Source organism: Artemia sp. Qi Xiang Cuo, chromosome 7 (assembly GCF_049724085.1).
Source record: "Artemia sp. Qi Xiang Cuo chromosome 7, ASM4972408v1, whole genome shotgun sequence".
NCBI classification, from domain to species: Eukaryota; Metazoa; Arthropoda; class Branchiopoda; order Anostraca; family Artemiidae; genus Artemia; species Artemia sp. Qi Xiang Cuo.
In genome coordinates, this window is record NC_142800.1 from 64,489,564 (window position 1) to 64,510,823 (window position 21,260).

At 36.9% G+C, this 21,260-nt stretch overlaps 1 protein-coding gene, 2 non-coding genes and 2 pseudogenes across 3 annotated transcripts in view; all 5 read left to right on the forward strand.

Moving 5' to 3' along the window:
• The window catches only part of LOC148950579 (uncharacterized), a 91,976-nt gene extending 90,056 nt beyond the window's left edge, over positions 1-1,920 (forward strand). The window contains exon 2 of the mRNA XM_089091656.1: positions 1,336-1,920. Within this exon, the coding sequence (XP_088947782.1) occupies positions 1,336-1,635 (300 nt within the window). The 3' untranslated portion in view covers positions 1,636-1,920. The remainder of the gene's footprint in view (positions 1-1,335) is intronic.
• Positions 1,921-5,236: 3,316 nt separating this feature from the next.
• On the forward strand, positions 5,237-5,400 carry LOC148950580 (U1 spliceosomal RNA). The gene has a single exon (XR_016142028.1). It is a non-coding gene; the product is annotated as a U1 spliceosomal RNA (small nuclear RNA).
• A 754-nt stretch (positions 5,401-6,154) lies between these two features.
• On the forward strand, positions 6,155-6,271 carry LOC148950581 (U5 spliceosomal RNA; annotated as a pseudogene).
• Positions 6,272-16,122: 9,851 nt separating this feature from the next.
• On the forward strand, positions 16,123-16,286 carry LOC148950582 (U1 spliceosomal RNA). Its single transcript, XR_016142058.1, has one exon. It is a non-coding gene; the product is annotated as a U1 spliceosomal RNA (small nuclear RNA).
• Positions 16,287-17,035: 749 nt separating this feature from the next.
• Positions 17,036-17,152, forward strand: LOC148950583 (U5 spliceosomal RNA; annotated as a pseudogene).
• Positions 17,153-21,260: the final 4,108 nt, after the last annotated feature.

The following is a 21,260-nucleotide window of genomic DNA, read 5'->3' on the forward strand; positions in this document are numbered from 1 at the left end:
GTAATTTCCCTCCCATACAAACAAATTCTGTTTGTCTTAGGTTTTCATATTGCTTCTTACTTTCAGTTGAAATAACTGTTTTTTCTAATTTAATTTCTGATCGTTTGACAAATAATGCAGAGAAATCTGACCCCCTCCTCTATGAAAAATCCCCCTTCCCTCAAGTGCTCCTCCATGCAGAGCTCCTCCGGCAGTCCTCCTCCTCCTCCTCCTGGAAACATCCCCTGACAATTCCATCCCCAATGACAATTCCCCCCCTCCGAAAACTTTCTTACGGACAATTCCATCCAAAAAATTCTCTTTGGCCCACTTTCAATTGAAAAAAGACTTGTTTTCATTAAATTTCTGATTGTTTTTCAAATCATACTGGAGATCCCCCCCTTCGAAAAATTTTCCTGAAAATTCCTTCTCCTCCCCCCTACTATAGAAAGTTTCTACCGCTTAGAATCGCCCATGGAGATTTTCTATCACGGAAAATCCCCCTCCCACGAAAGATCCCCCAAACAATTCCAAATCCTTCGAGAATTCCCCCCAAGCAATTTCTCTGGAACATCTTCAATTACAAAATTGAGTCGGCTAAGAGAAAGCAAGACAAGTAAAAAGAATTTTGTACAGAATTTCTAATTTCCTCGTGTAAAATTTTTCCTTGAAAGGTTATCATCGGAAACTTCCCTCCCAAAAGATATTTCTCCCATTTAAAATCCCATTCCATAGAAAAATTTCCTTCGCCAAAAATGTCGATATACTTCCTAATAACAAATACTATATGTAAACAATGGGCAAATTTTGACTTACAGCCCTTTCCCCGGGGGATGTGGGGGAGAAGCCATCTCCAAGGCCATGGTTATTTGACCTTTAAAATATGCTGGACAGAATGGCTATGTCAAAATTTTGATTGAATAGTTTTTAAGGAAAAAGACCATGGGAGGGGGCTAGATGCCCTCCAATATTTTTCGTAACTTAAGAAGAACACTAGAACTTTTTTTTTCCGCTCAAGTAACCCTTCTTCCGATCTTTTTTGACAATTGGTTTTATACGATCACCCCTCGGAAAAAAAAAAAAAAAAAAAAAAAACACGCTTCCGTAAACTTTCTTCTGGCAAGAAATTAAAAATTCCAAATATCTGCAGATGGGAGCTTGAACTTATTTGATAGGCTGAATAAAATGGTGCGATTTACATAGATTCCTTGACTTTTTAGGGGTATTTTCCGCCTTTTTAGAAAACCAAGCAAACTTTCTCAGGCTCGTAGCTTACAGTGGATAACTTTAATGCAATCAGCATAGAAAACTATTTTTATGTTTATTGTTATCAAAGCTCCTTTTATAAATTTTCAGCCATTGTTGGGTCGAGTCACTTCTCGATTACACTTCGCTACCACACACTGTTTGCAAACAAACAAACAAAATTATGGATATAAGGGCCCAATGCTCAACCTCGGCGCTGGGGAGAGTCAAAGACCCGTGCAGCCAACCATAGCGAGTGAAGGGAGGCGAGGCATTCTTGCAAGGGACGAAGCTCCCAGCTCATGGAAAGCAACAAAAATAGGGACATCACATATTTTCATCAAACAATTTTCTTTTATTCTTTTCTATTATAATTCGGATTTGATCCTTTGTAAATTATGGTATGTTTGAAATAACTGGACTATATTTTGGTATAATTTGAATATGTCTTTCATGTTTGCTAAAAAAAAAACCTTAATAAAATAAAATAAAACCTTAAAAACTTTAAGGTACTCATTATATAACGCTAAAACCATCCGGGGTTTGAAATCCTCTGACAATAGAACTCAGTGTGTTTGTGTTTTTTCTTTGGTTCGACTAGTCTTTTCTTGCTATTGAGTATTACATTGTTTCTAATTTTTTTTATGTATTTTGTATTTGTCTTGTATATTAGCCTTGAATGTCTTTTTCTTGTATTTTTATGTACTCCGTCTCTTTTGTTTACTTTTGATGGGTAATAAAATATTATTATTATAATTATACGTTTGTTTTCAGAGCTGAAGATTAGGGATTGGCACGAAATTACCGATACATACAATTATATAGATGGCTGTACAGAAAATGTAGTAAATCAAAAAAAAGAGGAAATTCTACAGGTTTTAGGGTTTTCATTCTTGAACTAATATTTGAATTTGAAGCTGGTCATATTTTTAAGATAAAACTAGCAAATAATTAGGACTGTTTCAGAAATAATCTCAGCTGACCAAGTGCACACGCCTGATTTTTTGCGGTTTAATAACAAAAGAAACTAGTTTGTACAAGAAATTTCTAGAAAACCGGTAAAATTTAGAATTGGAAATGGGGCATGTTAAGTTGTATGACATATTGTCATTCAATAAAAACCTAAATGGATTTTTTTTTTACATTTTGGAGATGCAAGTTCTTTTTCCAGCTGCTCTGTGAATCACGGAAATTTAGGAGGGGAAAAAGTATATTTCTCGAAATACAGCAGGGGGGGCTGTATTTAATTTTTTTCAGTTTTTTTTTATTAAAATTACTAATAAAAGCTATTTTTCGATGAAGATACTAAAAAATAACTTTCGATTTTTATTTGGGGGGGGGGGATACAAAAAACCTATTCTGGGATATTCCTCTCCTCCACAGTTGACAGCACTTATTTGCTTTAAATATAGGAATATGTACCGAAAATCATTCCAAGGGGGGACTGAAAAGTGTTTTGTCGGATACAGCCCTCATGTTGGGAGGCTTTTAGTCTTAAAAAAAAGGCAAATTACATAAAAAATCTATTCTTTTTACTGCGGTTTTCTAATATTTTTATTTCTTTCTTTTATAACCTTTATTCTTTCCTTTTTCTTCAGATTCAAGTTTTAATATTTTTAAATACTTTTTAAAAGCATTTTATCCATCACTGGGGTGGGGGTGATAAAGAGAGTGGGAGATTCAAGACAGACCTTAAAGAGAATTGGAAGTAAACGTTCTGTTCATATTTGCACTCTTTAGCCCTTAAAAACGAACAAAACTTCCAAAAAAAAGAAATATTGTAAGCAGAATTACCCCCCTCCCCAACAACGAAATAAGGTTGATGCTAATAGGGAGGCCCAATATTAGTTCATATTTGAAATGTCGGGCGTAAAGTTTCAATATAGCACCGTTAAAATAAAAAGTATGCCAATAGCAAAAAAGTGTGGTTTCATCCGATCCCCCCTCCCTCTGACGTCGTTTAGGATGGAAGTGGGGTATTAAATGGTGGAATTTTTCAATTTCGATGTCATTTTCAGTCTCCCAAAAACTTGAATAATAGGAATCGACCTTTCATTTTAATCCAGAGAATATTCCAGTAATCGAAATTAGAGACATTACCCCCTTCAACTTGAATGCAGCAAAATACAACTTGAACTTGAGCTGGAAAAGACATTTGTCTAGAACTTGCATATTATAAACAAATTGTAAAGATAAATTACTTTATAACGAATTATTTACATTCAGTGACAAATTTCAAGTTTTTATAATATTTATCTCCAAACAAACCAAAGATTCTACATGAGGACGAAGGACTTAAAATATTGTCGCTTTTTGACCACCTCATAAATTCATTGCATGACAAAAGAAAATCAATAAGCTGAAAAAACCTTTGACAACGAAGCACATTATAACGGTAAAGTAATGTGCACATAGTCAAGTCCTCAATCTAATTAAATTATACACAGCCACTTTTAATTGTGTATCAGCTATTACATTCGTCCAGAATTTGCATTTATAAAACAATTTCTAAAGAATGACGAGAATCATTAAAAAAATACACCCCTCCAAATATATATTGGGAGGTATGAAACATCAAAGCTAATTATAGGTTCATCATTTACAGAAAGATTTAAGGGGGATTCTTCAAAAAAATATTTTTAGTACGGATGATCCCCGTAGAAACTAGTAGGAAGCCAACTCCTCCTTCCCCCGATTGGAAGGAAAGAAACATTGAGCTATATATGTAAATAAGGAGTTAAAACCATTTTCACTTTACATCTCGGTAAAAACAAAGTCCCCTGTGATTTTGAATACCCCCTCCTTTAGGGGTTATTCAACATTTTTATCAACATTTTTTTTTCTTTTTGCATCTATTCCTTTCAGCTGTACAGAAAGTCAATTGACGAATTTTGTTTTAATTAGCATGGAAGATTCTTGATCCATATTCCTATTTCTTCTTTCAGCGTTTATATTTTCAGTATATGCAACTCATGTGTTTAAAGTCTATTTCAAAGTTATATTTTTGTTAATTGTAATTTAAAAAAAACATTCTATAAATATTTGCACACCTAAAACTGAGTTTTTTGCGCAAATTTTGCTATTAAAAATTCAATTAAAAATGTAATAATTTATGCCAATAATTTTATACAATTTTTTTAATAAACACTGATAGAGAATTGCATATAATTGTTCAAACACCATAAAATATCAAATAATTTTTGAAGAGTTCCATATTTGAGATCCAGTTAACGCCGGTTTTCTAAATTGGGACTCTGAACAGTCGGGGCTTGCTCCGCTCCCTTCACGCGTTGGCCCGGTATTGCAGTACATCTGCGATTAGTGCACCCCTCTCGAGGTGAAATCAAAACTCATGAACCTTAAACACTGATTTCTTATGCAGTTCTTTTTACATTGTAAAAACCATTTCTGTCGTTTCCTAGCCGTTGAACATATATATTTTTATTTTGATCCAAAGAAAACGAAAAACTGTTAACAAAATTTAATGGTGAAAAAGCCAATGACCACTCGCCATAATTAAATTAAAATCCCCAACCTGGATTGAAGTCCCCATGCATCTTAATAGAAAATAGTATGCAATTATTAGATGCTGAAATTTAAATTGAACCAAGATTCGAACAGAATTGCTGAAGTGATTGTTTTTGGCCTCAGAGGGCTTGTTCTATGGTGAGTTGTAAGTAGTAGTAGTAATGACTAAAGCCCCCTTTGGTTGTTAACGAGAAGAACGGCCACTGGGTTCTCAGAAATAAAAGTTTCGACTTTTCAGTCATATTGATAACAGAGTGAGAAACCCCTGATTTTCTTTTCTCAAATAGGTAAACTTGCATTCAAAGGATTAAGATGTTTGCATATGAAAATGAAATGGGTCATTTCTATTTTCAAAAATAATTTATAGACTTAAAAAGTTTTGTAAACCTGCATCTGGCTAATAAATTGGAGCTTCTGAGTGGCATTCAAAGCAACGGGATTTATGTCGAAAGATATTAGTAAAATGTTAGATTTCTATCGAAACATACCTAACTGGCTGGGGAGCCGCCTTGATCACGAAAGAGGCACTCCCAGGATGAGGCATTTACATTGCATTTCGGTTTTGCTAGCCCCCGTGATTACCCTAAATAGGGGTATCTCAACAGCATCATTGTTAGTAGTGGGGGACTGCGTTCGCACGGACCCCTGTCCACGCTCTGTAAAGTTCTGTCCTTTGGGCCTCATTTGTATGTCACGTATTTATCAGTTGTAAGGAAAAGCACACAATTTGATATTGTTAAGACTTTAATGGGGCATTTAAAATTGATCATTGGGCCCTTTTGAAAAAATGAATTTCTTGATAAACTTACATCTTTGAAATGTTACGGAACAATCGTGCCTAAAATTCCAAGCATATGAGAGAGTTGGGAGTATGCTCTATAGAATCTTAATGCATTTTTTTTCGAAAAGACTCTGTAATTATTAAATACGGATTATTAAACTAACTTTGGATCGAACCAATTTCCTGAAATTTATATTAAGTCACAAAGGCTAGTCTTAAAAAATTGAAATACCCTTGGTCCCCCCCCCCACATGTCATATATTCACGTCCGAGGTCAAAATCTCACCCGAACACGGGCTTCCCTCTTGCCCCGCTACTTGTACTCTTTGACTAGGGGGGGGGGACTGGGGCAATAGCCCTCTAAAGATCCCGACTTTAACTTAAACTAGCTTTTGAGCCGGTATAATGTAGTTTTATGTTATTTTATGGGGATATATTTTTTTAGCCATGTCATTAAAGTTGCCCATGAATTGCAGCTTATTGAATATGTTTTCTCATCATATGATTTTTTTGACCATATTTACTTGATTGAACATTGAATTCCTTATTACTTTCGAACCTTTTTAAAAAAAACGATTAGGATTTATTTTTATATACTCAAGTCAACTTTAACAATTTTCAGGGCTCTGGCTTCTCCTACAGGCGAGTTGATCTTTTGCCTTTTACTAAAGGCTACCATGGGGAGGTGCACTTGATAAGTCTTAACACATTTTTGAATGCCGCAAGGCAGACTAGCCTATAGTCTTGCTGCATGTTCTAATATTCCAAGATCACTTATCTAACAAGCCCGATTACTTACCCTTAGCGTTTGACGAGACGTAAATGACATGAGAGGTCAGTAGGACTACTATTTGAGGAAACGGTCTTGATTAGTGGTCATACAAGTAACCCTGGAGAATGGAGGATAATTGAAGTCATACATGAACAAAAATTCAATCTTTTCAAAACTGAAAAACAAATTGTGAAATTATGCGCAGATAGCAAAAAGGGACAGTAATTGTGAAATGGGGCGCACCTTCCAGGGGTTTTTAAATAAGCTATGTTTATAGTGAAGTAGACATGATTAGTGTTGTTATTCGCCTAGATGCATGCAGCTTTTTAGTGCTAAGTATTTGTTGTTATCTTTTACAGATTACACCCGAGGAAGCTAATTTTAAGCGGGTAAGGAATGCTCCAAGGCACTCTTGGCTCGGTGCAATAACGAACCAAGTCCTAGGCACTCTTGAGTCCCCATTCTCTTAGGACCTTCATTCCTCCTTTGTCTAGTAGTTTAACTTTCCCTCCCTGGATTATAAAGAATACTCTTCCCATCCCTAGGGCCGTGCCCAAAATTTATCTTTGGAGGAGTGGTGTATAAAATGGTTAAAAAAAACTCATCAAAAATTTGTTTAAATGCATTGCGTTTCGTTTTAACGTATGAGACAAAAATATTGGGGGGGGGGGGACTAAATATTACCTAGCCTCTATAATTTTCGTGAAGTGACACCATTGATCGTCACCAGTGGTGTCGTTGGGGAAGAGGGGACATTTTTCTTGTAATATTTGCTCGGTTCATTTTGAATCCTTTTTTTTTGTTTATGTTTTTGAGCAAATTTAATAACATCACAACATAACTTGCATCATTGTCTAGTAGGATATATCAGCGTAAATGGCTTTTACGTTGGAAATTGAACTAAATCAAAATTCACAATTTGCATCCAATGTTGTCAAAATTGTGTATATGTGATATTTATGGACAAATTAAGGAAGTTAAGTTGAAACTTTCAGGGTACGTGGAGTGTAATAATTGAGTACTATTTGTCTATAGTAAAGGTTTTAACATGATAGGAGCTGAAATCTCTTCAACCCTATAGAAACCAAAAGATTATGCCGATTTTCAACTTACTTATATTTGAATATTTCTCCCCCTACCCAGCAATCGATAGCATTATAGTACAACTTTTGTTAAAAAATTGGGTACTCTTGCATTTTGCGGGCCTTTCTAAAAAGTCAAGTTTGGTTAATGCTAATGAAATAAAATAAAATAGTATTACTATATAATGGTTTAGAAAAAAATTTGGGCTATATATTTGCACATTTGGGGGTGGGGGGTAGGGGGGTTTGGTTTGGGGGTTTGTAAAGCATAACATATATTAAATACGTCACCTTTGGAGACATGATTAGTGTTGTTACTCGCCTAGTTGCATGCAGCTTTTCAGTGCTAAGTATTTGTTGTTATCTTTTACAGATTAAACCCGGGGAAGCTAATTTTAAGCGGGTAAGGAATGCTCCAAGGCACTCTTGGCTCGGTGCAATAGCGAACCAAGTCCTAGGCGCTCTTGAGTCCCCATTATCTTAGAACCTTCAGTCCTCCTTTGTCCAGCAACATTATTTACATTCCATTTTAGGATTTTTTTATAACATTAAATTAAATAAAATCTTATTAATATATAATATTTTATGAACAAATTTGTAAGATATATTTGCACATTAGGAAGGGTGGGGGGTAAAGCATAGCATACATTAAATACGGAACCTAACCTAGGTACCTTTCTCCCTCCTAAACCCCCCCCAAAAAAATCGTTTAAATATTGAGAAATCACGCATTGGCATCAATTTATCTAGCAAATCACCCGTTGTCTGCTAATGAAATAGCAGTTTGACGGGTTTTGTGGCTGGTTTCTTTGATTTTGTATATAGCGATGCCTGCATAATGCATCAGTACCCCGTAATTTATTTAGGCTAAAAAGTAAAGGGCAAAGCATTGCTCAAGAAATCTGAACAAAACTAGCACAAGTCCATACAGAATATTACTCCATAAGACATTGATCTTTTGCAATTGAAAAATCAAAAGATACTACCATCTTGGAATGCGACGTCCCTCGTACTACTTTGTTTCTACTAAGTCTTTCAAGCTCGAGTCCATCTTATAGGACTTTTGTTTCATTTTCTATTGCTTTTCTACGGTTCAAAGCTTAGGGTTCTTTAGTAAGTTTGTACTCCAAATTCTACTATAAAACTGGAATTATACTTGACGGCCATCTATTTTTCAATTCAGTGTTCAGGCTACATTGTTAGTAACAAGATGGAATTATAAAATTAATCTAGTTAATGACAAACAGAAAGTATATATACAAATAAAAAATAAAGTAGGGAATCATATAACTGAAGAATTCTGAAGTAATTTTTACCTTCCTAGTTTCACTTTAAATAGAGTTAAAAGCTTGGTCTACCCTCTGGTTGTATCATATAGGCCTTAACCCAACTACTTTGTAGTGTTTAAACTTAGAAGGAGTTACGAAAAGCCTCTTCCGTGGGGGGGGGGTATTTTTGGCAAGATTTAGTTCTTACTCCCCCTTCCAGATTCAAGAAAGTCTTTTTGTGGTATTATTATTGAAAAAGAGCTTGGTTTTTTTTGTATTTTGTTCAAGAAATTGGACAAACAACGTGTCCAGACGCCGTGTCCAGAATTTCTCTTTGGAGGAGGGGTGGATAAAATGTTAAAAAAAACTGATCGAAAATGTGTTTAAATGCATGGTGCTACGATTTAACGTATCAGACAAATATACTGGGGGGGGGACGAGATAGGACCGAGCCTCTATAATTTTCGTGAATTGACACCATTGATCGTCACCAGTGGTGTCGTTGGGGAAAAGGGGACATTTTTCTTGTAATATTTGCTCGACTCATCTTGAATCCAGTTTTTGTGTTTATGTTTTTGAGCAAATTTAATAACATCACAACATAACTTGCATTATTGTCTAGTAGGATATATCAGCGTAAATGGCTTTTACGTTGGAAATTGAACTAAATCGAAATTAACAATTTTCATCACAGGTTGGCATAATTGTGTATAGGTGATATTTATGTAAAAGTCAATGAATTTAAGTTGAAAATTCCCGTCTCTGTTGTGTGTAATAGTTGCGCACTATTTGTCTATTGTCAAGGTTGTAACATGATAGGAGCTGAAATCTCGTCAACCCTATAGAAACCAAAAGATTATGCAGATTTACAACTTATTTATATTTGTATATTTCTCCCCCTACCCATCAATCGAAAGCATTATAGTGCAACTTTTATTAAAAAATTGGGTACTCTTGCATTATGCGGGCCTTTCTAGAAAGTCAAGTTTGTTTAATGCTAATGAAATAAAATAAAAAAGGATGAATATATAATAGTTTAGAAACAAATTTGGGCTATATATTTGCACATTAGGGGGTGGGGGGTTTGGTTTGGGGGTTTGTAAAGCATAGCATATATTAGATACGTCGCCTAACCTCGGTCCCTTGCGCCCCCCCCTAAACCTCCAAAAACCACATTGTAATATAGTATGCGCAATGAAAACCACGCTGTCATTGCCTATTATATAGCGGTAAAAATGTCGAAAACGGGTTTTATCATTTCCTACTCTATATTAGTTAACCCTAGAAGCCTGTATAATGCAGGGGCACTAAAAGTGGTTGCAAAATTTGCCTAACATATAAATAGAAAGCCAAAATTTGAATTCTTATAGAGAGAAACGGAAAAGATCTAAAATATTCTTTTCTCAACCAATGAAAAAGAATATGTGAAATGCAAACTGTCAGAAATTGTTATTTTATAAATGACAGAAATCTTTATTAAATAAATAAAGTTTTTTGGCGCGTGATGTAGCTAAACAGGACTTTTGTAATAGTATTTCTTGACAAAGGCATCAGGATATGTAGGTACTGTAACCTCTCCTATCTTTCCTTTGTTACGTTTCCCCTATATTTTGAACAATCCTTTTTTTATTTGGACTGTCCAAAATCATTGGTTTTATTCAACAAATTTCGTAGGATAGTGTTAAACCGTGACGAACAGTAAGCAAAACTAATCACCTAAATGTTGCAACTCCTTTGGTACATAAAAAATTGAAATCAACAAGGTTAATGTAGCTTATTAATTAGCATATAATGAAAAATATAATTCAACGCCTCCAAGCGCCGTTGGTTATGCGCAAAGGTGAAATCAATGCCGGTTAAATCGTTTCGAGGGTTTATTTTTTTTTTTTTTTTTTTTTTTTTTTTTTTTTTTTTTTGTTACAACAAAGATAAAATCCTTGACAATAAAATTTTTTGCTGATGTTACAAATCGATGCAATCTTATGTTTTTGAAGATATTTTTTCTACTTCAAGATGTTCGTGGCTGGGGGGGAGGGGGTGGGATTTTAAACTAAACAAGAGACACTTCATGCTTTCAGTTTCGTACAAAGAGCGATACCTCAAGAACGGCTAAGGGTACTACGTTGAAATTGTCACGACATGTTCAATGGGAAATTGAACTAAATCAAAATACCCTATTTTCAAATTGTTTAATATTCTTTTGTGGGGGGGGGGTCCTTCAGGATCTCTACACTTATAACCTGATCGATAAAATATCGTTTCGTTGTATTTTATTGAAAAAAGGTCTTGTTTTCTGTAATTTAGAGTTTTCTGCTATTTATAAATTTTTGATATACTGAGTCATTAAAACAAAGAATATGTTTTTCGTTTCATGTTTTTCAAAAATTTTCCAAAATTCCTGGTAAATAGTCATTTTATTCCTGATTAGTTTCAAATCCTGTTAAAAAAAAAACTCATATGAATTGAAATCCCCAACCTGGATTGAACTCATATAAAATTCCCAACCTGGATAGAAGTCCCCATGCATCTTTTTCGAAAATAGTACGCAATTATTAAATGCTGAAATTTAAATTGAACCTAGATTCGAACAGAATTGCTGACGTGATTGTTTTTGGCCTCAGACGGCTTGTTTCTGAGGTGAGTTGTCAGCAGTAGTAGTAATGACTAAAGCCCCCTTAGGTTCTTAACGAGAAGAACGGCCACTGGGTTCTCAGAAATAAAAGTTTCGACTTTTCAGTCATATTGATAACAGAGTGAGAAACCCCTGATTTTCTTTTCTCAAATAGGTAAACTTGCATTCAAAGGATTAAGATGTTTGCAAATGAAAATGAAATGGGGCATTTCTATTTTCAAAAATAATTTCGAGACTTGATTCATTAATGTGAAAAAGTTTTGTAAACCTGTGTTGTGTTCAATGAGAGACATTTGTTTAAATCAGTTTATTGAAGCCAACAAGACCTGCAACACAAAACAACAAGCGTAAGCACACAGCAACCAATACAATGAGAGCATTACAGGCGGCACAAGCATATCATAACAAAGTTAAGCATACAACATCTTCCTTCACATACAAAATACAAAAAAACAAATAACAAAACAAAAACAAAAAAAACTCTTCTGAAGCATCATAATCACTATCGTAAATAACCATAGTTCCATTTACTTATTCACAGATCGAAAATCTGTCTTGGTTTTATGGGCCTTCCATATCTTGACACGCGTGGCCCAAATAGAGTCAGTCCCGTTCGTATTAGAATTCCTATTACTGTTCACTGGAACCGGATTCGGAGTTGCAAATGGTGTGGCTGCAACATCAGCATCTTCATCAACTCTAAACCTTGGTGGAGTAGCAATAGTCGGACTGGTAGCGTCTAGTTTTTCAGGGGACTCAGTACCCTCAAGTAATGGACCCGGCGCAATGGACTGGCTCTCATCTGAGTCTACAAGTTCGTGTGGAATGTTAATTTCGGTTTCCCCCGGCGCAGTGAATCTAGGCTTCAAATGCACGCGATTTCGTCTGTAAGTATTTCCATTTTCCGTTTGTACTAGGTAAGATCTTGGCTCTGGCATTGACAGAACTATCCCTTTCTTCCAATGCTTATCTTCTTTTGACAGTTTCATCCAAACTGTTTTGTTTGGACTCAGCATAGCTAAGTCTTTCGCATGCCGGTCATAGTAGGTTTTCTGCCTACACTGGTTTCTTTCATGAACCCTGATGATCTCTTTTCTAGGTATTACCTTGGGACGCGGCTGGATAGTTGTTAGAATCGACCTCAGAGTCCTGCTCATGAGCAGTTGAGCCGGTGATGCAGATCCACTGGTTGAAGTACTCCTGTACTCAAGGAGACCAAGATACGGATCCAAATTGGAGTCAACTGCTTTCTGCATGATTCTTTTTGCAATGTCTACTGCCTATTCTATATGTCCATTTGATTGTGGGAAGTTCGGGCTTGATGTACAGAGCTAAATGTCATACAGTTGCAGAAAACTGAGGAACTCACTGGATGAGAACTGTGGCCCATTGTCTGACCGAATCTTCAACGGTATGCCGTATCTAGCAAAATGTGACTTGAGTTTGGTGATGATTTCGGACTAAGTTGTGCAGTTCAACTTGTCAATCTCGATGAACCGGCTATAGTAGTCACTGGTAATGAGGTAATTTCTGCCCTCCAATTGACAAAGGTCTACACCGATAGCTTCACATGGGCCTTGGGGTAGTGGAGTAGAAAGCAAAGACTCTCTGGGGTTGTTTGGTGCATATTTCCCACACGATTCGCAGCTCTTCAAAAACTCTTCTATTTCATGGTTCATTCCAGGCCAGAAAACCACAGTTTGCGCTCTCTGTTTGGTTTTTTCCATGCCCATGTGGGATGCATGCAGTTGCTGGAGAATGTTTGGCTGGATGGCTAAAGGAATGACAATTCGGTCAGACTTCAAGATGATGCCATCGACAACCGCTAGCTCTTCTCTGAAATTCCAGTATGGGATAACAGGTCTTGGACAAGACTTTCTGACGACAGGCCACCCTTCCTGGATCACTTTGATGAGGGTTTGCATGACTGGATCTCGCTGATTTTCTTTTCGGATTTGCTCCATTTTTGTATCACTAACAGGCATGTGCTTAACAAACGAGTTTACATGAAATTCAATCTCATTTTGAAAATCGTCGTTTTCTTCAGATGTGTGCAGTCTTGACAGGGCATCAGCTACTGGGATATCTTTGCCTCTAATATAGTGAACCTCCAAATCGTACGGCTGTATCTGAAGCATCATCCTTTGCAGCCTTGGTGGTGCCTGAGACAAAGGCTTTGACAGAATGGTTTCCAAAGGCTTGTGATCTGTGTACAGCTTGACTTTTCGGCCATAAATGTATTGGTGAAATTTCCGACAGCCAAACATGACTGCATACAGCTCCTTCTCGATCTGTGAGTAGCGCTATTCTGTCTCATTCAATGCTTTTGAGGCAAATGCTACAATCTGTCCGTGAGTTAAAAGCTCTGCCCCGAGGCCATGTTTTGACGCATCTGTTTTCAACTCTACTTCCTTACTTTGAGCATCAAATGCAGCTAGGTTCTGACAAATAGAAAATTTGATCTTCTCCATCTCTGATTTGTGAGCATCTGTCCACTGGAATGTATCCTGCTTTCCTAACTCTCTTAATGAGTGGTTCAAAGTCGAGAGATTTGGAATGTAACGAGATAGGAAATTGACCATTCCTAAAAACGTCATGAGCTCCTCCTTGCTTGTAGGACATGGCATTTCCTTTATAGCCTGAACCTTCCTTGGATCCGGCTTTATGCCTTCAGCTGTGATGACGTGGCCAAAATAAGGGATACTGTGAGCATCAAATATACATTTCTCAGGGTTGAATTTCACTCCTTCCTTTCTGGCCCTCTCTAGCACGCATAAAAGGTTTCTATCATGCTCGTCATCTTTACCAGATTCTATTATGTCATCCACAATCACACCTAGACCTTCTAGATTGTTGAACGTTTCCTCCATTTTCTGTTGGAATATGTCCAGAGCACACACAATCCCAAAAGGCATTCTCATGTATCGATATCTTCCAAACGGTGTATTGAAAGTTGTCATCAATGACGATGGTTCTGACAGTTTGAGCATCCAATACCCAGTCTTGGCATCTAGCTTAATAAACCTGTTGTGACCATGAAGCCGTGCAGCTATGTCTTCAAAAGTTGGCATGGGGTAATAGGGTCGTTGTATAGCATTATTTAGATCCCTTGGATCTAAACACAAACGCAGAGACCCATCTTGTTTTTCAACGGTGACAATTGAGTTTATCCACTCAGTACGAGTTGTAACTTTCTGTATAATACCCTGTTTTTCCAGCTGTTCTAACTCTCTTTTTAGCTTGTCATGAAGGGCAAATGGTATACGTCTTACTGGATGTACAGTTGGCACAGCATCTGGCTTCAGATGTATGATGCACTCACCTTGCAGTTCGCCTATGCCAGTGAAGACGTCAGCAAAGTCTGTTTTTACCTTCTGGATGAACAGCGTTTCCTGATTTTGCTCAACAGTTCCTGCCACTTTCACAAGACCCATGTCGACGCATGCTTCATAGCCAAGTATTGGCATGGCTTTGGTTTTTACAACAAAGAATTCATATCTACCTGTGGTAGCCTTGTTGTATGTGCATGACAGCATACATATGCCGATTACTGGGATTCTCGTACCTCCGTATGCAACGAGAATCTGCTTGGTCTCTTTCAATTCAGGTCTAGGGACAATTTTCTGAAACAGATCTACTGGAATGACATTGGCTTCTGCTCCAGTATCGATTTTGAACTTAATTTTCGATTCCTGTTTGTTCACGATGATTTCTGCAGTCGGTTGGCTTCCTTTTATATTTCCAACGGATGCCACAAAGAGTGTATTGATGAATACTTGGTCGATCTGAGATGCATTTCCACTTTCAACAGCATGCACTGGTTTGCTTCTGCAAACTCTGGCAAAGTGATTTGAGCGTCCACAACTTGAACAAATTTTTCCTTTTGCTGGGCACCTGTGATTTGGATTATATTGCCCTCCACAGAAGTAGCACTGCTTAGGCTGTGAAGCATATGCTGACTGGTGTTGCTTCCTTTTATGTAGACTATCGATCTCCTGTTTGATATTCACATTTTTTGAAACATCTGCCATTGTTGAGAGCTGTGCCTGGGTTGTCTCATGGGCTCTAGCAATTTCTATGGCTTTTGAAAGTACTAATTTACCACCTTCTGACAAAAGTTTCCCCCGAATTTTTGGTGATAAGATTCCACAAACAATTCTGTCTCTCACCATATCATTAATGGTTGTTACTGGGTAATCACAGTCCTTAACCAACACACGTATGGCTGTTATATGCTGTTCCACTGATTCATGCACACTTTGGTCTCGTTTGTGAAACTTGTACCGGGCAAAGACTGGGTTGACAGATGGTGAAATATGTTCCTTGAACTTTTCTAGGTAGCAAGCAATTTTATCTGTCTCTTCTGCCTGCAATGTCCAAGTACTGTATAAATCTCAACCTTTTTCACCAAGCCACACAAGTAGATATGCACACTGTTGCTTTTCAGTTTTTCCACTTAAAGGGCCTGTGAACATTAGCTGCATATGTTGTTCAAATTTTTTCCATGACTCATGACTGGCTGCTTCCCAGTCAAAACGAGGTGAAGGCGTAGAGTTGTCCATCTTGACTATTTTTCTGACACCATGTTGTGTTCAATGAGAGACATTTGTTTAAATCAGTTTATTGAAGCCAACCGACCTGCAACACAAAACAACAAGCGTAAGCACACAACAAGCAATACAATGAGAGCATTACGGGCGGCACAAGCATATCATAACAAAGGTAAGCATACAACAACCTGCATCTGGCTAATAAATTGGAGCTTCTGAGTGGCATTCAAAGCAACGGGATTTATGTCGAAAGATATTAGTAAAATGTTAGACATCTATCGAAATATACTTAACTGGCTGGGAAGTTGTCTTGATTATGAGGGAGGGATTCCCTGGGCGTGTTCTTTACGTTACACTTGGGTTTTGCTAACTCCTATGATTACCCTAAGTGGGGGCATCTCAACTGAGTAATTTTTAGTAGAGGGGGACAGTGAACGCGCGGATCCCTGTCCATGCTCTGTAAAGTTCTGTCCTATGGGCATCTATTGAATATGACGTATTTACCGATTGAACGGATGAGCTCACAATTTTATATTGTTAAGGCCTTAATGGGTCATTTGAAATCGTTCAGTGGGCCCCTTTGAAAAAATGAATTTCTTGATATATTTGCATCTTTGAAATGTTACGGACGAATCATGCCAAAAATATACGAGTGGGTTTGGATTAAGATATATATATTATGAATGAATTTTGTTTTTGAAAATACTCAGTTATTACTAATCAAGGATAATTAAACTGAACGAGGAATCGAATCACACTGATTACAATTATATTAATTCATACATTCTATTCTAAGAAAATTTACACTATATCGTTCCCCCCCCCACATTTATTAAATTCCCATGCGTTGGAAAAAAAACCAAATCAAAATTCCGTAACCACCGCCCAGCTTCTTTGAATATTTAAAGAGGGGGGGGGGACTTTGGCGACAGCCCTTGATAGATCACTCAGTTACATTACAATTATTTTTGAGCCTGATTACTTAATATTTATGTTGTTTGCTGGGGATGTAGTTTTTGTACCATGTCATTAAAGTTGTCCATGAATTGCTGCTCATTGAATATGTTTTCTCATCATATATTTTTTTGCCCATATTTACTGGATTGAACATTGAATTCCTAATTACTTTCGAACCTTGTTAAAAAAAAAACGATAAGGATTTATTTTTATATACTCAAGTCATCTCTAGCTATTTTCATAGCTCTGGCCTCTCCTCATATCGAGTTAATCTTTCGCCTTTTACTAAAGATTACCGTGGGGAGGGGCACTTGATGAGTCTTAACGAATTTTGAATGCCGCAAGGCAGGGTAGCCTATAGTTTTGCTGCATGCTCTAATATTCAAAGATAACTTATCTAACAAACCCGATTATTAATCCTTAGCATCTGACGAGACGAAAATGACTGGAGATGTCAGTAGGACTACTATTTGAGCAAACGGTCTTGATTAGTGGTCAGACAAGTAACCCTGGAGAATGGAGGATAATTGAAGTCATACATGAACAAAAATTCAATCTTTTCAAAAATGAAAAAGAAACTGTGAAATTATGGGCAGATATCAAAAAGGGACAGTAATTGTGAAATGTGGCGCACCTTCCAGGGGTTTCTAAATAAGCTATGTTTATAGTAAAGTAGACATGATTAGTGTTGTTATTCGCCTAGTTGCATGCAGCTTTTCAGTGCTAAGTATTTGTTGTTAACTACTATAGAGTAGGCAATGATAAAACCCGTTTTCGACATGTTTACCGCTATAGACTAGGCAATGATAGCGTGGTATTCATTGCGCATACGATATTAGACTGTGTTTTTTTTGGGGTTTAGGGGGGGAAGGTACCTAGGAGGTTAGGTGACGTATCTAATATATGCTATGCTTTACAAACCCCCCAAACCAAACCCCCCCCCCCTAAAGTGCCAAAAAATATCCCCAAAATGTGTATAAAAAAATAAAAAATAATAAAAATTTATTTTATTTAAATATAATTAACCAAACTTGAATTTTTAGAAAGGCCCGCATAATGCAAGAGTACCCATTTTTTTAACAAAAGTTGTACTATAATGCTTTCGATTGATGGGTAGGGGGAGAAATATTCAAATATAAATAAGTTGAAAATCTGCATAATCTTTTGGTTTCTATAGGGTTGAAGAGATTCCAGCCCATATCTTGTTACAACCTTGACTATAGAAAGAGAGAGCGAATCTAGTATCCTCCACGGAGACGTGAATTATAAAATTAAATTCATATAAATTTCAGTAAATTGCCAATATAAAAAATTTGTCCCACCAGGTTTTTACATTGTTACTATCGATGTGGTTCAATTTCCAACATAAAAGCCATTTACGCTGATATATCCTACTAGACAATAATGCAAGTTATGTTGTGATGTTATTAAATTTGCTCAAAAACATAAACACAAAAACTGGATTCAAAATGACCCGAGCAAATATTACAAGAAAAATGTCCCCTCTTCCCCAACGACACCACTGGTGACGATCAATTGTTTAAATTAACTAAAATTATAGAGTCTAGGTAATATCTAGTCCCCCCCCCAATATTTTTGTCTGATACGTTAAAACGAAAAACAATTCATTTAACAAAAATTTCTATGAGGTTTTTTTAAACATTTTATACACCCCTTCTCCATAGAGAAATTTTGGACAAGGTCTAAGGGATGGTAAGAATATTCTTTATAATCCAGGGAGGTAAAGTTTTTTTTTTTCCGATTTCTTGAACAAAATACAAAAAAAACCAAGCCCCTTTTCAACAATAATCCACAAAAATACTTTCTTGAATCTGGAAGGGGGAGTGAGACCTAAATCTTTCAGAAAAATCCCCCCCCCCTCCCATTGAAGCTGCTGGTATTCACTCATGCTACTTGGTAATAATACAACTTATATTATGACATTATTAAATTTGCTCCAAACATGGACACAAAAGCTGAATTTTTAATTACCCGAGCAAATTACACAGAAACAATACAGTAAGACCTCATCGGGTAGATGATTACTTACTATATTTTTATTAGTACTTATCTTTTTTTTTTGTCATTAACTAGATTCATTCTGTAATTCTATCTTGTTACTAACAATGTAGCCAGAACACTGAATTGAAAAATAGATGGCCTTCAAGTATAATTCCATTTTTTTAGTAGAATTTGAATGCAAATTTACTAAAGAACCCTAGGAATAAAACAGTATAAAATTAATAGTATCCGAAAGATAGTTTCTGTTATTTTGACTCAAGATAAAAGAACTTAGGAGAAACACCGTAGTACGATAAACGCTGCATTCCAAGATGGTAGTATCGTTTGATTTTTCAAGTGCAAAAGATCAATGTCTTATGAAGTAATTATTTGAAAAAAACTACGTTTTCTAAAGAGTTAAAGAGGCTGAGTTACAAGGTCGAACCTTAAAACGTACAGGGATTAGGAGGCACAGTTGGGGGGCTACCACCCCCCAAACCCCCGCTTTCGCAGCCTTTAAATATAAAAAAAAATTTCTTTAAACTGAAAGTAAGGAGCGACATTAAAACTTAAAAAGAACAGAAATTATTCCGTATATGAAAGAGGCTGTGCCCTCCTCAACGCCTCGCTCTTTACGCTAAAGTTTTTATTGTTTAAAAAAAGAGTTGTGAGAAAGTTGAGGAGCGTAAAGAGCGAGGCGTTGAGGAGGGCACAGCCTCTTTCATATACGGAATAATTTCTGTTCTTTTTAAGTTTTAATGTCGCTCCTTACTTTCAGTTTAAAGAAATTTTTTTTTATATTTAAAGGCTGCGAAAGCGGGGGTTTGGGGGTGGTAGCCCCCCAACTGTGCCTCCTAATCCCTGTACGTTTTAAGGTTCGACCTTGTAACTCAGCCTCTTTAACTCTTTAGAAAACGTAGTTTTTTTCAAATAATTTCTGCACGTTTTTGTACAGTTTATTACTTATTATTGCTTGACTAACTGTTAGCTGATCGTGTCAGGAGTTAAAGTTGGGGGCTGCCGCCCCCCAAACCCCCCGCTCTTGAACATTCTTGTGTTAAGGCTTTTAATTCCTGAATACTCAAATCACGTCGTACAGGGTGCCTCCTAATCCCTGTACGTTTTAAGGTTCGAACTTGTGACTCAGCCTCTTTAACAGCCCCCCAACTGTGCCTCCTAATCCCTGTACGTTTTAAGGGTCGACCTTGTAACTCAGCCTCTTTAACTCTTTAGAAAACGTAATTTTTTTCAAATAATTTAAAAAAGAAACTGAGTTTCTTTTCAAAGTATATAAAAAAGTTGCTCTGATGGTGAATCGAACCCGAGTTTTCCGCCTGAAAGTCTGAATCTCAGCCGCTTGACTATACAAACACAATAGTAATTGTTGTTTAGCAAATAGAAGGTATTTTCGACGCAAGCAAATTCCCAAAAATCTTGATATGTGGTTTTTGGAAAACAGGGAAGGAGTGATCAGATTGAGCTGAAATTTCGACGATAAGCTCCCAGGCCCCAGGAAAGCTTATCCTCTAAATTTCAGCCCGATCAGACAACGTTAAAGGGGGGTTGTGGAGGGAAAAATTAACATGGGCTAATATAGGAAAACGAGGTTTTTCGTAAATGTAAATTCGGGGGATAATTTTTTCGGTCTGAAAATATCAAAAGGCCCTAACAGGTCGAATTCTGCTTCGAATGAGTCCTCATGCAACCGGATCTGTTGCCAACTGGGGCCTGTAGGCGTGGCTAAGAAAAAAAAAAAGAGATGAAGTTTAAGTGGCTATATTTGGTTTTTTGAAAACAGGGAAGGAGTGATCGGATTGAGCTGAAATTTCGAGGATAAGCTCCCGGGCCCTAGGAAAGCTTAACCTCTAAATTTCAGCCCAATCGGACAACGTTAAAGGGGGCTGTGGTGGGAGGGTCCAAACTTCCGGCCCAGTTTACCCCATGAAGATAAAGTCGGAGGAGGATGAAATTTTGCAAGTTTCTTAGTTTGAGCTTGGGCTACAAAATGCAATTACCGCCGTCTCTCTGCGACCTCTAGGACCTGAAATCGCTTAACATTGTGATGGGTCGCCTCTTTATAGAGGCACAAGTGTGCCTCCTTAATATTCTGTATGGGCTTGAGCTAGTTCTGTTCATTGTTCTCGAGCCACTGTGCGCTCTTAAACTTTTAGCCTAAATTAATTACGGTGTACTGGTGCATTGTCCGGGAATTGTTCGATAAAAAATCAAGTAAACAAGCCTCGTAACAAGTCAAAGTGTTATTTAATTAGCTGACACTGTAGGATTAGCAAGATGAAGTGAGTACTAGGCGTTAAGTTTAAAGATTTACAGGAGTTTATTTTGGGGGGTTTATGACTGATAACGGTACCTCAGGGATGGTCTGTTTTCAATACATGATATGTTTTACCCCCCACCCTCCCTACAGTGCTCAATAAACGAACCCAAAATTTCAAAATAAATTAACT